This window comes from Camellia sinensis, chromosome 12, assembly GCF_055761805.1.
Source record: "Camellia sinensis isolate YWXY chromosome 12, ASM5576180v1, whole genome shotgun sequence".
NCBI lineage: Eukaryota > Viridiplantae > Streptophyta > Magnoliopsida > Ericales > Theaceae > Camellia > Camellia sinensis.
This window is the reverse complement of record NC_138972.1, coordinates 146,521,606-146,537,239: the sequence shown is the minus strand read 5'-3', so window position 1 is coordinate 146,537,239 and position 15,634 is coordinate 146,521,606. Positions and strand designations below refer to the sequence as shown.

At 38.3% G+C, this 15,634-nt stretch overlaps 2 protein-coding genes across 3 annotated transcripts in view; both read left to right on the top strand.

The window, feature by feature from the left end:
* Positions 1 to 1,810: 1,810 nt before the first annotated feature.
* Positions 1,811 to 15,634, top strand: part of LOC145803963 (LRR receptor-like serine/threonine-protein kinase FEI 1) — a 57,086-nt gene continuing 43,262 nt past the window's right edge. The window contains exons 1-6 of the mRNA XM_082897358.1: positions 1,811 to 1,846; positions 1,953 to 2,014; positions 2,065 to 2,109; positions 3,204 to 3,275; positions 3,365 to 3,436; positions 3,782 to 3,873. Coding sequence (XP_082753484.1) covers positions 1,811 to 1,846; positions 1,953 to 2,014; positions 2,065 to 2,109; positions 3,204 to 3,275; positions 3,365 to 3,436; positions 3,782 to 3,873 — 379 coding nt within the window. The remainder of the gene's footprint in view (positions 1,847 to 1,952; positions 2,015 to 2,064; positions 2,110 to 3,203; positions 3,276 to 3,364; positions 3,437 to 3,781; positions 3,874 to 15,634) is intronic.
* Positions 4,406 to 10,597, top strand: LOC114268006 (uncharacterized). 2 transcript variants are annotated; one of them, XM_082900088.1, is made up of 6 exons: positions 4,408 to 4,674; positions 6,321 to 7,707; positions 8,811 to 8,917; positions 9,034 to 9,075; positions 9,508 to 9,740; positions 10,564 to 10,597. In XM_082900088.1, the coding sequence occupies exons 2-5, from the start codon at positions 7,577 to 7,579 to the stop codon at positions 9,558 to 9,560; spliced, it is 333 nt and encodes a 110-aa protein (XP_082756214.1). In that variant the 5' UTR covers positions 4,408 to 4,674; positions 6,321 to 7,576; the 3' UTR covers positions 9,561 to 9,740; positions 10,564 to 10,597. The 2 variants fall into 2 exon arrangements, with proteins under 2 accessions (XP_082756213.1, XP_082756214.1); XM_082900087.1 differs by having other exon boundaries at positions 4,406 to 4,674; positions 8,811 to 9,075.

Genomic DNA, 15,634 nt, shown 5'->3' with positions numbered 1-15,634 from the left:
TAATTCTTATATCTTGGTAAACCTAGTGGAGTATGGCAGAATACTCTTCATAAGAATCACCTATGTGAGTGTGAACTGGGCCGGTTCTATGAGATTTGTGAAGGGCTACAAGTCTTTAGAGCACTTATAAAAGACCAGGTTGTTCAGGGCCAAAATGAACACAATAGTGAGAATTAAACTGTGTCTGGGGATATTCTGTGTGAGTTCTATTATCTTGGTTTACACAAACGAACAATTCAAGACATCATGTTCACTGGTTAGCTAGTAAATCCGATAGTGTCTCACAAGGGAAGGTTCAAAGCCAAAAGCTACCTATCCTTTGCAAAATATTCTCAATTTTTGTACTCTCTGTAATTAGATCATGTTGTTGCATTTTCTCTTCGTCAAATTCCATTCATGTGGGGGATTGTTGGAAAAATTGGTTTATTTAGGTATATTTTGGGCCAACTTTGAGCCCAAAATTGAGTGGGCCTCGAAATTCATTTGGGGCGCGTCTGAAGAGGTGAAGTATTCCTTACCGCATGGCAAGTCACACGGTGAAGACGATACGTCAAAACCATTTTTGAGTGAATGGGAAGTTGACGTCATTTTCGGGTTCGTGGAATTGAACATTTAAGTTTTAATAGTGGGTTTCCTTGTGGGTTGTCCCACATTGAAACTTTAAGAGAGTTTATTTGTGTATATAAGCTCTAGCCTACAACACTTGGGTTGGGCCCCAAGTTTGTAGAAGGGAGGAGTTATGGACAAAGCGAACTTTAGTCGAAACAACCACACGCGCGCGCGCGCCGCCGCCGCCGGTCGTGCGCGGGTGTGGGTTGTGGATCGGTTCTAATATTAATTTTTTAGGCAAAATTCATTTGAATTTTTTTCAAAATTTCTTGTCCGAAATTAAAACAGTTCAATCAGGTCTTATCTGTTGCAAACTGGACAGATTTAAAATTCAAATCTGTCCAGGCAGTTGGCGGTTTCAGTAACAGATAGGTAACTGCAGCAGTTAATCTGTTCCACACAGGTTGCATCTGTTCACTTCATTTTAGTACCTGTTCGAGTCTATATAATCTAGACTTGTTCCAGCAGATTTGGGTCGATCAAAAACTTCAAGTAAATTCTGTCCAGACTTGTTCTTCAATCTGTTGAAATTCTGGGCAGTTTTTAAATCTGCACAGATTCAAATCTGTCCAGTTTCCATACTAAATCTGTTCAAGGGTTTAGCATCTGTTGAAGTTACAGAAACTTATCTGTTCGGACAGCTTTTGTTGCCTACATATACCAAACATTTCCAGCAGTTTTGTTCATGGAAAACAGTTTGAAAAATACTTCCTTTTGCTGTCCAAGTTTGCTTTGTTTTGCATTATTCTACATTTTAGTTTTAGAATAAAATTCATAGAGTTAGAACACAGGTTTGGTTCGCTGTACAATTTGTTTTGGAGTGCGATTACAAATTGGTTAAGATCATTGTATCCTGTGAGATAGACACCACTCAAACATAAGCACCGTAGCGGGGCGAATCTGTCTTAAGGACAAAGTGTCACACACTCAACTTGGTCTTTGAATTTTTAATTCAGTTCGATAAATAAATTCGATACGTTATTTATTTATTTGTTTGACTTTGTTTCAATTTATTTTATTTACACAGAGATTGTTCTAACAGGGATGGCCTGCTCTGATCCCTTGAATCTGACAACCCAAATAGTTCTGGTTTTAGTTTGCTAGGCTCACAATAATGGAAACCAATAGTTTGCACCTCATAGTTTAGATTTTTTTTGGTAGGATGAAGGTGGTTTATTATTTAAATTTTGTGCTTGTGAAAATGAAACTGAATAGGTTTCGAGCATATAGGGAGGAGGTACACAAACCAAATTAGTTGTCTGCGTCAACTTTTCTTTTATTTCTGTACTGGTTGACCTCTTCGAGTTTCAATTTTAATGTATCTTCTTTACAGATATTTGCAGGGTAACTACTTAAGTGAATTAATTCCTAGTGATCTGGGAAATCTTTCAGTGCTCGAAAATCTGTAAGTTCTTTCTCTTATACAAATTAGTGGTTGCTGTTATGCATGGTCAGGAAATTAGTTTTAGTGAAGCAGCTGACAAATATCCTTTCAGTAAGGTAAGGTTGCGCCGAAACCTAGATTCAGATTATTCCAATTTAAAGACAAAAATTAGCTAAGCTTTATGGTTTTCATGCGTGTCTTTCTTCTAGAAGTGAGACACGTGGGTCTTCCTTTCAGAATAATTCATCAAACAACATGAAACTTGGTACTATGCATAATGGTTTTGAAAATCCTCTTTTCTTTTTGGGCTGTTGGAACTTACTACTGACAGTGAAAAGAAATTATCAATGGGAATGAATATATTTCAGACAAACTGTGAAACATCATAATCAGAAACTGAAACTGAAACTCTGCTCATCTGCAGGTGGTTGTCTTAACTCCAGTACATTCAAACGAAAAGAAAGGGACATAAACCATTTGGACAGTTTGAATTCTTTGAATTTTCCCTACTGAACAAGAAAAGTTTCAATTATTTCAACTTAAAGCGAATGATCTTTCGAAATGTCAAAAATATCCAATTGATAGCCCTCTCTATGGTGTACTAGTTTTGACTTCATTTAATTTGTTTCATATGGGTTCACAGTTTGGCTTTGATCATTATGGACCGGTACCAAGATTGAGTTCTAGGCAAGTTGACCTAATTATAACAAAGCGACCATAAGAGAAATAGATGGGCACTATGAAAATGGCTCCTTTAGTGAAAAACTTTGAGCTAATGCCTGAACAAAAATATTTCATGGCTATGGCCAATGAGAGCCTTCATTATTACAAGAGGGGCATTCTGTCAGTACGGATAATCAGGGAGTCAATAATCAAATTCCTGTGGATGTCTATTTTCCAGGCTGGCTCCCTAAACAAGTGGGAAGTATATACTATTGAATGAATGAAACCTAGAAAAATCAGGTATGAGTAAATAAGAAATGATGGGAATGAGGATTTAGTTTTCACTTCTGAAATTTCATCTGAAGATATCTGTCCTTCAAGCAAGTGTGATTGGTAAAAACCTTGAAATTCTGGAAGGAAAGAAATTCCAGTGGCTTTTTTCTTGGGTTAGAATGGTTCTCTACCATTGTTAGCTGGAAGGGAGGCGCTGACCAATAATAAGATACTATCACATTAGGAAGTCTGATTTGCTCTGGTGTTGTGACAGGGATATCTCTAGTAACTCTCTAAGTGGATCTATTCCACTATCACTTGAGAAGTTGTACAAGCTCTTAACTCTGTGAGTAGGCCAACTTCCTTCATGATTACTGTTTAATTGATTTCATTGAGCCTGAAATTAATCGTTACAATCTTATTTAATGTATGAAGAAACGTGTCAACCAATTTTTTGGTTGGGCCAATTCCATCTGATGGTGTGCTTATCAACTTCACGGAGAGCTCGTAAGTACAAAGCGTTGATTTTATTCCCTTGTCATCAAAGATCTGTTATGTTTACATTCTGTAACTTGACATATAATGTGGTTCCTTGTATTGTTTGTTTGCATATTTTTTCAATAATTGCTTTTGTGTGGCGTGCATGTAATTGTGTAATACCGATGAGACTCCTAATTTTAAAACATCTTTTTGAGTATGTTTAATTGTTTTTTTTGTTTTTTTGGGTATGTTTTATGGTTTTCATGGTTCATTAGTTCAAAACTTGTCATCATGATTAAACATCATTCTAGTGCCTAAAGAGCTGCAAGACATTGTCATGCTATACAGTTTTAATATAAAGCACTTGTGCAGCTTTGTGGGTAATCGTGGTTTGTGTGGGAAACAAGTCAACAAGAGATGTGATGATGCCGGAGGTCCTGCATCAGACTCCCAACCCATTTCAGGTAAACCTTTGTAAGAAAGTGGCTGTATAGCGTTCTATACAAAACCAAGGCTTTTTTTTTTTTTTTCAATTTAAATTTTTTGAAGTCAATGACCATAAAAGCCTCAATTTATATGGTCAAGGAATTGAAAATTTTTCTGTATGTATGGCTACTGTGTGACCTCTTTAATACTGTCAAGTAGGAGCTCATATATGACATTGACAGTCCTCCAAACATTCCCAGAAATGTGTTGTATATGCCTCAAACATGTCTGTCTAGTGTTTTATTTTATAGAACAGTGACACATGTTGAACTTGTGGCAAATATCTTTTATACAGAGGGGTGATGCTATGGTACATTTAGATGTACCATACATTCAGTTATGAACTTATATGATTTTATGTTATAACTGATACCATATTAGTCATAATCACTATCATATTCAGTCATAACTTAGTTATAATCAGTTATTCATTTATATCATATTACTTCATAACCAGGTCATAATTAAATTATTTAAATAATTTAACTCTCAAATAGGCAACCGGTGTAGCCGGTTACAAGGGGAGCAAAATTGAATCAGTCGTGCTTGGCCCTCTTGTTGGCTCTTCTCCTCCCTCTTCTCTTCCGCCAAAGCCGAAGCTTCCGAGGGCCACAAGCCTCGTCGGAGATCCGGGCTTCAGCCATGTCGACATTTTCTTCACAAGCTCTCACTCTCTGGATGTCTCCACCATGGGTTTGTGAGCAAAGACCTAGTCATCGTCTTTTCCCTTCCCTTCCATTTGAATCGAATTTTTCCGAGAACTCTTTTCCGTAGTTCAGGTTTGTTGCTAACTCTAAGCTTCATCTAAAATGTGCCATTGATGCTTTGATTTCAAAACCCTAACCATTGAATATCATCTAAATGTGCCATTGATGCTTTGATTTCAAAACCCTAACCATTGAATATCTGTTATTAATTTTTTTTATCAGTCAAAATTAATATCCATAGCCACCCAAGATAGTTGTGCCATTGGGGCTTTGATTTCAAAACCATAACCGTAAAGAATGAATATCTTATATTTGTTCTCATTCAAAATTAACATCGGTTCTCAGTCATATTCACATTCCTCATGCTTCTTCAATCTAGTGCTCTGTAATGCAAAGAATTTATTTTTTTTTGTCATTTTGTTTTATTTTTCTTCATAGTAATTTTACTGATATCTAGTAAAAGTTGCTAAAAACACTTTTTAATATATATATTAGAGTATACTTCATTATCATAGCCCACCCTACTTGAGTGGGATTTAAGGCTTAGTTTGGTTTGAGCATGCTTTGTTATGAAAATTTCTTTGTCTATGAACTGCAATATATTTTTTTTGGGTTGATAAATCTATGAACTGCAATATTATTTATCTCTCTCTCCCAACCCACCTGTAAGAAGGAGCAGTGCACTGGGAAAGATAGATTGGTTCTACTACCAAAACTACTCTATTTTTGAAAACTTGAACTTCCAATGAATTGCCTGGTTGTATTGTAAATGCTTGTAAAAACAAATTTTCTTTGAATATCAAGGAAAAGACTTGTCCACTCCCTATTTCCATACCTTGTTTAACGTCTTCAAACTTGACTTTGAGAAAGAAGATGCTTGATGTGAGTTGAATTGGGTAACAGAACTGTTTGGTTATTAATGACAACTTTGTTGGTTTAATGGCCAAAATCATATGATGATGCTGTCCTTTTGTATAAATTATCAACATCAACAATTTGAAGGACAAACAAATAAGTTTATGGGAGTAGAATAATATCTTTTCAATTCATAAACTCTATAATGTAACCCATTGTAGGTTTGGTATTCACAAACTGCTCTAAAAGCTTAACTTGTTACAAAGGGTGTAGCTTAAAGAATATATATTGTCAACATGCCCCCTCATGTGTGCCAAACTCCAAATAAGAACCAAATTCTTAAGGTTTTAAGCAATCGGAAAGGGTTTGAAGTTTTTTTTTATATTGTCAACAGGCTGCCTCTGGTATGGCCAAATTTCTTTCATTGAGTTGGCAAACTCATGCATACCTTAAATTTTATTAGGTGAGCTTGAGACTTGAATACAAGACCTTCCTATTATGATGCCATGTTAACCAACAATGGCTCTTAAAAGATTTTAGAGGAGTTGAGCAAATGGTTTTTAACATGGCATTAAAGCAAACAAGTCTTGAGCTTGTATTACACAGTTACCTTATAGATGTCATACATAATTGTCATTGGCTCGCTCATGGACGGGATTTTGGCCACACGAGGAAGTGCATTGATGATGTAAATACAATTACACTTTCTAATAGCTTCAATTTTTAGATTTTGGTTGTTAAGTTTATAGGATATAATATTTCATGTATTGTCAAATAGCTTGCATGAGTATATTGTACTCAATGTTTTAAATTCTTCTTAAAATTTTGAACTGTTAACTATATTTATGAATATTCTTTTGCAGGAAATTTCAAAATTAAGATACGAATTATGCCCGTGCGTGATGAAAGAAAGGACCTGTTAATCAATGTCGTATAATTCAAAATCAAGAAACTGATTTTTTGGGAAGGACCTATTACAAATATACTTGTTTTTATTTGGGCTTAAATGGGTTTTTGGGAAGTTGGTTAAAAACTGATTTTTTGACTTTTTTTAAAAAAAAATTAAGAAATATATAAAAAAAATAGAGAGATGATATGATCAAAAATAGATTAAAAGTTGACTTTTGACATTTAGCCATTTTCCCAACAAGGCCTAAGTTAACCCATTGGACACCCAACCAAAAAAGGTAATAACCCGTAAATTCCATTGCTTGCGTCTTGAGTTGAACCAAAGAGTGACCGTATCTGACCCATCCATATCCAACCCGCTATCTAAATGGATGATTTTGAGCTAACACTCTTTTGATCCGTTACCCATTTCAACCTGCCCAAACACGCCCATTTGCCACCTCTAGACTATTTTGATTATGGCAATATTTTTAGATCTTGGTATGGAGAATTTTTACTTAAAACAGTTAAATCAAGATATAACTTGAAATCTTTATTCAACAGCAAACAGAAACATGAACAGTCATTATTTACGACTAGATTCATTGTTTGGATATATTGTTTCAACAAGAAACATGTTTGTTTCTTGTTTGATGAAATGCCTCAATGAGTTCTCTACATAAAGATAACATAGTAGGCTTGTACTTGGTGGCCATATCACATGTTTTGAATATTTTTGTGCAAAAATTTATAATGTTAACTGTGTGGGATTGCAGGTTTTGACCATATCAATAATTTTTTTATAATAAAAAAATGCTTAGATTTTTAAATGTCTAGAAAAGGTTTTTAAAGTTGTGAGTTGCAAAATGCTATGACCATTATTTACCATAGTAGCGATGATGCTGTCCTAAAAATGTTTTACCCTTCTAAAGACATTTTATAGTAGAATATATATAGATATAGATTTATTCTTTCATTGAAAAGGAGAGAGGGGCGGGAACTTGTTGGGTGTGATAGATTTAGCACCTTGTAATAGATCTTATGCTTGATAGAAATATTAGATTGCATAGAGTCATCGAATGAGGTTTTGTGCTTTACTGTTGCTCTTGATACTGCTTTGGTGTCTTACGTTTTGCCTTTCTTGTTGCTTGTAGAGGTATTCTTTAATCGGATTTTAAATAGCTGCTTTGACTTTTACAGATATCCGGACTCGTAAGGATTGTTACAAAACATGACAACTGCAGCTCGACCTACATGGGCACCTACAAAAGGTGGTAATGAACAAGGTGGTACTCGAATTTTCAGCCCCTCCCAAAAATACTCTTCAAGGGACATTGCCTCTCACACAACCCTAAAGCCCAGGTTGGAACTTCTGCAATTTCCACATTTTAAGGTTTATAATTCTCTTTAGGGTTTGATTGCATAATATGAATATTATGGAAAACCATTAAGGTGGATACTATCTAGTAAAAGCAATTATATGGTCTGAGGTAATGATCTCCAATTGTGATCGTTAAGATGCAATTTGAGATTTGAGTCCCCTATTGTCATGCAAGTTAAGCCTTTATGATTTTAAGGATTTTGACAACCCCTACCAAGAACTTCATATTTCAAATATTTGGAAACGAGAATTACAATTTATACTTGATAAAATGGCTAAGTTTTAGTATATAATGTATAAAATGAAATCTGAGTCTTTCAATTTGAAACGTCATAAACAATAGGTGCACTGAAGCAATTTCACTCATTGTGAGGAAATGCACTCAAAAGACTCAGATCAATGACACCTCTGCTTAGAAGTTGAAATTTTCACTTGTAGTGAGGGAATGCCCTCCAAAGGTTCAGATCAATGACATCTCTGTTTAGGAGAAGTTGAAATTTGAGGATAGCTTCTACAATAAGAAAGCCTAATAACCATGTGCTGATAAAGACGGTGATGGTCTGGCCTTGTCAACCCAATCATGATACTTAGGGATGGGACTTAACTAAGAAATTTGGCTTTAATTTCTTTCTGGTTCTTTACAATTTCCGCCCCTTGTCCCTTTCTCTGCCAACAAGGGGATTGTGAAAATAATTATTTGGCAAACATTTTTTAGTGAAGTGATAAACATATTTGAATATAAGGGCCACATGTTTAGTTTCCCAGCACAAAAGACGAACACACAACTGGAGCTGGGGGTGTTCTAAAATTGAATTTGCAAGAGTTTGAAAAATATTGTGGTGGACAACTGATGTGGGGTATGGGGAGCCCCTCTATTTCAAATACCAGGCGTCGTGATTTTTTTGTTTGGGTTCTGGTAGTACTTCAAACCAGGCCTATCCGTTCTTGTTTATTTTTTCTTTTTTTAATTCTTTATTTATGCGGCCATGGTAGTACTTCTATGTCATCTGCATATGCATGCAGCTGTTTTTCTTTCTAACGCCTATCTACAGAAACTGTTCACTGATTGGAATATTTGCTGCAGAAAGGATGGGCAAGACACTAAAGAGGAATTGCAGAAGAGGAATCTCCGTGATGAGTTGGAGGAGCGGGAATGGAGGCATTTCTCGTCGAAGGATAAGTCCTATAGTGGTAGAGAAGTTTTTGACAACCCTTTTTGCTCTATGTTTCTTCCTTTACTATTGTTGTTGTTTTGTTGTTGGACAGTATTTTGTAATTGTTTTGTATCAAATTATTTATGGGTGCAGACGATAGAGATCGTAGAAAAGGAGGCCACCTTCTATTGGAAGGTGAGTACTACCTTCCATGCTTTGTGTACCAAAAACACTAGCTATCACTACAACAAAAGTTACCTATAACCACGTTTCTTACGCAACATTTTTTTGAAAAACGCTGTGGAAGAGGTAAAGTGAAATTAAAAGGCACGCATTTTCCTTCTATAAACACGTGTTCGACTTTTAAACGGTGCTCCGTCTCCCTCTATCCCCATTTCTGTTTCCGTCATTCTTTTTTCTCTATCCATTTCTCTCTCTATCGTTTTCTCTCTCCGTCCTAGATCTAGGGTTTCCTCCGTCTCCTCATGCTCCTTGAGAGATTCACCAGGGTTGATTCCGATTACTTGTTCAGATCTAATTCTAAATCCATCGATTCTTGAATCGATTTGGTTAAAATTTCTTGATGGTTTTTTGTTTTTCTTGATTATGATTCTGATGATTTTATAGAGGAAGATGGACCGGTTGAGTTGCACAAATCGGCGGGGTTACGAGACCGATGAGTGAAGAAGGTTCAAGATCATCGAGAACGGGATCGAGACAGGGATCGGAACTGAGACCAATCGAATTGGGGACTGAGGAAACCAGCCGATTGAGTGAATACTGGGTTTCTAGTAATCGAGTTGCTACGTTAGCGAGGGGATTTTATCTAGAGTTTCGAACCTGTTAAAGCTCCTTCTCAGGTATGGTCCTCCCATCGCTACTATCCCTCAAGTCTGGTCCTCTCACTCTCTCTCTCTCTCTCTCTCTCTTTCTCTCTCTCTCTCGCTCCATCTGGTCTCATACACAGGACTCACTGTATTCCTCGCTCTTCTATCTGGCCTCTCTTCAGTCGAATTGTACTCTTTTTAATCTTTTCCCTTGCCATTTTTGGTCTGCTCTCTTTTCAATAGAATCTCATTCACTTTGATATTTTTGTTTTTCAATCTCACTATTTTCAATTTTTTCAATCTATGTTTGTATATTGGTAGAACATAATTTTATGTATTTCTAATGAACATAGATAATTAGACTATGTTATTCCTTTTTGTCTTGAAGGAAGAACACTAGAATCCTTAATTTATTTATTTTTTCTAAATTTTTTTTTACTATAATGCGATGTTGGTTGTAGGTATTGGGCTCAGGATAAGTGTGTTTGTGTTTGCTTCATGGTCCAAGCATCATAGTTTTTGTGTTGCTGCGGTTTTATGGTGGAAGTTTGGTGTATAAACAGTACTGTTCTTGATGTAGTTGTTCTCAACTCTGTCAAACTTCCTTTCATTTTTTTTCTGCATTTCTACTTCATATGTCATATGACCTTGGTCTTCAAGTTGAGAACATAAAAATCATTTGTAGTGTTTGATTGATCTTTTTTAGCAAGCGTGTCTCTTCAGTTGATGAAGATTGAAACTCAATCCGAATCATTTCCAATTGATTATATCGATTCATTTAATTTTTTATTTATTTTTTACACCCAATCATCTGCTTACTTATGTGCGAATATTTTTTTTTTGTGGATGATCACAGATGTGGACATTCTTTTTGTTACAACTGCGGATCTTGTAACGCCCTCAAAATAATAACAATAAACCCATCAGATAAGACATGCATTTACATTTAAACTAACCGCATTCCTTTCATTCATTAGAATTCCAAGACATAAGTATTACATGTTAACCTCATAACAAAATGCCCTACGGGCTTACAGCTTTCCAAGTTAACACTTGGTTACAAGAAAGAGTACTAACTCGTTTACACATTAAGCCCTTGGCTTGAAATTACATGTAATACATCAAAAGTAAAACGACAAAACTATGCCCGCCACTAGCCTCCCAGCTATGTCCTTGGAGGTGGCATGCTTCCTGTACCTGAAAATGATATTCCCATATAGGGTGAGCCACAGCCCAGTAGAAATACACTAAACCAACCATGGACAATGACTAAAACATTAGCAATTGATAGTTGGTCAACACTGATACAATCACATAAATTACATATTTATGTCAACGACTTACAAGTCCCAATTACTTTTCATTTTCCCTTTTCAACAGATAAGCATGCTAGCTCTATCATCATTTCCACAGATATGTATAAAAACTATATCTCACATTCTCAATAGACATGTATATCAACAATATCCACAGATAAGCATACAAGCTGTATCCACATTCTACAACAGATATGTATATCAACAATATCCACAGATAAGCATACAAGCTGTATCCACACTTCACAAAGATAAGCATATGAGCTCTATCTTCACTTCTCTAGACAAGCATATGAGCTCTGTCTACGGAGTTCATCCCCTATCTCCTCCCAATACCTATCCGGTTTAGAGGTACATCCCCTATCTTCCCCTAAACCGCGGAGTACATCCCCTATCTCCTCCTCTACACATAACATATATAAACACATTGGTTCTATATGCAATCACACAATACATACAATTAATGTATTCTATCAACTGTCAGGTTCCATGACACATTCTATTGATTAGTTTCCGTTTACTTAATCATCATGCATTGTCTACAACAATTCCGACTATCCTCCACCGATAGCCCAAAGCAGTTATTTCTAAAACAGAAAATAAATGCACAAATGGATATTCAATCAACATTTCATTTCCTCATTTTTCACCAATTAATTATCCCAATTAATTAAACAATGTAATTAGGCCATTTTCCATAATTATCATTTCAACCCTTAGGACCCATTTTCATCAATGATTCAACAATCATTCCATTTTTTTATGCCTAACATGCATCTAGGTTTATTATGAATAAAACCCCAACTTTTGTATAATTGCACAAAAGCCCCAAACTTTTACAAAATTACCAAACCAAGCCCAACATCTCAAAATACCAAAATTTAAAGACAAAACCCATAGAGAGGAGTAGGATATCCCTACCTTGAAGTTTTAGCCCAAAAGGAGATGAAGACTCCAAGATCAACTTGCTCCAATTCCAAACCTTTTCAGATTAAATCGAAGCTCTCAACGCCCTCTATCTTTTTAACAAAGGCCCTAGGCTAGATTCCCACCCTAGGGAGATCAAATCTTAGAGAGAGTGCAAGTTTAGAGAGAGAGAGTGTCGAATTTAGGTTTTGCTCAAAGAAAGGGACTGAAAAAGTGATGTTTAAGACGCTGCTGTCCGCTGATATAAAACACTTTCGCTCGAGCGAAGGATTGGTCGCTCGAGCGACCAGACACAGAAAACTCTCGCTCGAGCCAAGAAGTTCTCGATCGAGCGAAGAAAAACCCAGACCGCTCGAGCCACGAAAAGCTCGCTCGAGCCAGAAACTACAACTCTCAGGTCCAAAACCAGGTGCAACACAACGCTCGCTCGAGCGACAAACTCCTCGCTCGAGCGAAGGACCAAAAATCTGGGCAGCAACACTAGGCTCCCAAGCACAACCAACCTGTAACAAACCTGCCCAACACATCCCATAACTCAATATACAAAGTAAAGAGGATGCAAACTAGAAAATAAACAACTACCAACATTCACGGACACATGTCCGGATCACTGTACAACAAGGGTAAACTCGGGATCGCTATAACCTCCCCCCCTTAAAGAATTTCGCCCCCGAAATTAAGCACAAGTTTTCAAAAACAGGTTTTCCTCCATTTTAAACAATGTTACAATTTAACATTCAACAAGTCGACCCATTACCGGTCATCCCATCCCTTTAACAAGAGACATATCACAATATGTAAACAACATATGTATTATCAACATGCATCAACATTATGCACTAACTTTCCAATGTCAACAATATACTTAACACCTATAATGTTACATTCAACTTCCATATGAGGCAAGTTCCAAAACATACTTCCAATAACCAAAACATTTTCAATGTTTCACAACTTAAGACATATATAAAAGCTCTTAAGTTCAACAAAATGTAAAAATTTAAATACAAAATTACATATCAATAAACAAGTCCGGATATTTCTCTCGGACTTCCAACTCACGTTCCCAAGTGGCTTCCTCCACTCCGTGATGTTTCCACAAGACTTTCACCAAAGGAATGGTCTTGCCACGCAGGACCTGATCCCGCCTATCCAAGACCCGAACCGGTCTCTCCTCATACGAGGCATCCTCATCTACCTCTAAATCGGTCCAATCCAGCACATGTGATGGATCTGGCTCATACTTCCGAAGCATACTCACATGAAACACGTCATGTACTCCGGACAACTACGGCGGTAAGGCTAAACGATAAGCAACCTCACCTATCCTCTCAAGGATCTCAAAAGGACCAATAAACCGAGGGGATAACTTCCCACTCTTCCCAAACCTCATCAAGCCTCGCCTAGGTGATATCTTCAGAAAGACATGATCACCTACCTCAAACGCCAAAGGTCTCCTCCTACGGTCGGCATAACTCTTTTGTCGACTCTGGGCTGTAACAAGCCTCCTACGGATAAGCTCAACTTTCTCCGTCGTCTCCCTAACCAACTCCGGACCCAACAAAGGTGCATCACCCACCTCGGCCCAACAAACTGGAGACCTACACGGTCGGCCATACAAGGCCTCAAACGGTGCCATACCGAGGCTAGACTGAAAACTGTTGTTGTAGGCAAACTCTACCAATGGCAAGTGCCTCTCCCACGTCCCACTGAAGTCCAGGACACAACCCTGAAGCATATCCTCGAGGATCTGAATAGTACGCTCGGACTGCCCGTCAGTCTGAGGATGATAAGCCGTACTAAAGGTCAACTTAGTGCCCAAGGCACTCTGCAAACTCTGCCACAACCTAGCAGTAAAACGAGGATCTCTATCTGAGACGATCGTCACTGGGACCCCGTGCAATCTCACTACGTCCCGAATATACAAATCGGCAAGATGATCTACCGAATCTCTCACGCGCATAGGAATAAAGTGCGCCGACTTAGTCAACCGGTCTACAACCACCCAAATAGCATCACTACCCCGTTGAGTCCTCGGAAGACCTACAACGAAGTCCATAGTGACATGCTCCCACTTCCACTCGGCAATAGGCAAGGGTTGCAACAAACCCGCTGGCCTCTGATGCTCGGCCTTCACTTGCTGGCAAGTAAGGCATTTCGATACGAAAACAGCCACATCTTTCTTCATACCCCGCCACCAAAACTGGCGACCCAAATCCTGATACATCTTAGTACCTCCCGGATGCACCGCAAGGCGCGAATGGTGAAACTCTCGGAGTACTTCCTCACGGCAAGCCTCCGGTACAAACAAACGGTCTTGGTATCTCACACTCAGGTCGGGATACACCGTCAAACCCTTCTCAACTTTCCCACTGGAGATCTTCTCTCGGAGGGATTCTACCTCAAGGTCACCTCTCTGTGCCTCTAACACTCTAATCACAAGTGTAGGCTGCGCAACAACAGAAAACAAGGCCGCAGTCTCAACAGATTCGCCCAGTAGCAAATCAAACTCGCCAAGTGCTCCCAACATTTCCCATTCCCGGATGGCTATACAAGCTACATCACTAATGGTCTTCCTACTAAGGGCATCGACCACAACATTGGCCTTTCCCGGATGATAATGCAACTCAAAATCATAATCCTCGATGAACTCCATCCATCTCCTCTGCCTCAGATTCAAGTCTCTCTGTGTAAACAGATACTTCAAACTCTTGTGATCCGAGAATACCTCGAACCTCTCACCATAAAGGTAGTGCCTCCAGATTTTCAAGGCAAAGATCACAGCTGCTAACTCTAGGTCGTGTGTGGGGTAATTTTTCTCGTGTATTTTCAACTGACGTGAGCCGTAAGCTACCACTTTCCCCTCTTGCATCAACACACAACCCAAACCCTCTCGTGAGGCATCACAATATACAGCATAACCCAACCCTCTCTCCGGAATAATCAACACCGGAGCGGTGGTCAATCTAACTTTCAACTCTTGGAACGACTTTTCACAAGTCTCACTCCACATAAACTTGACTCCCTTCCGAGTCAGTCTAGTCAACGGTGACGCTAACCTGGAGAAATCTTTCACAAACCGACGGTAATACCCAGCTAATCCCAGAAAACTGCGGATCTCAAACACACTCTTAGGCTGTGCCCAATCTTGCACTGCCTCAACCTTGGACGTATCAACAGACACCCCTTCCCCGGATACCACGTGGCCTAAGAATATGACTTCCCTCAGCCAGAACTCACACTTCCCAAACTTGGCATACAGCCTATGGGCTCTAAGTAACTCAAGCACCACTCTCAAGTGTTCCTCGTGCTCCTCCTCAGAAGACGAATAGATAAGGATATCGTCCACGAAAACAACCACAAATCGGTCTAAGAACTCCCGGAAAATCCGGTTCATCAAGTCCATAAAGACTGCCGGTGCATTGGTAAGCCCAAATGGCATCACCAGAAACTCATAATGGCCATACCGCGTACGGAAAGCCGTCTTAGGAATATCTTCCTCCCTGACCCTCAACTGATAGTAACCCGATCTCAAGTCTATCTTAGAGAAACAACGGGAACCCTTCAACTGGTCAAACAAATCATCTATACGGGGCATAGGATACTTATTCTTAACCGTAGCCCGATTCAACTTCCGATAATCAATACACAATCTCAAGGCACCATCTTTCTTTTTAACAAAGA

Bases quoted from the DNA above. Each gene is read 5' to 3' on its own strand.
- LOC114268006 (XM_082900087.1), top strand. From the start codon at position 7,577: ATGACAACTGCAGCTCGACCTACATGGGCACCTACAAAAGGTGGTAAT. The intron at 7,708-8,810 runs GTTGGAACTTCT...TATTTGCTGCAG, and splicing joins CACACAACCCTAAAGCCCAG to AAAGGATGGGCAAGACACTA. The intron at 9,076-9,507 runs GTGAGTACTACC...ATGATTTTATAG, and splicing joins AGGCCACCTTCTATTGGAAG to AGGAAGATGGACCGGTTGAG.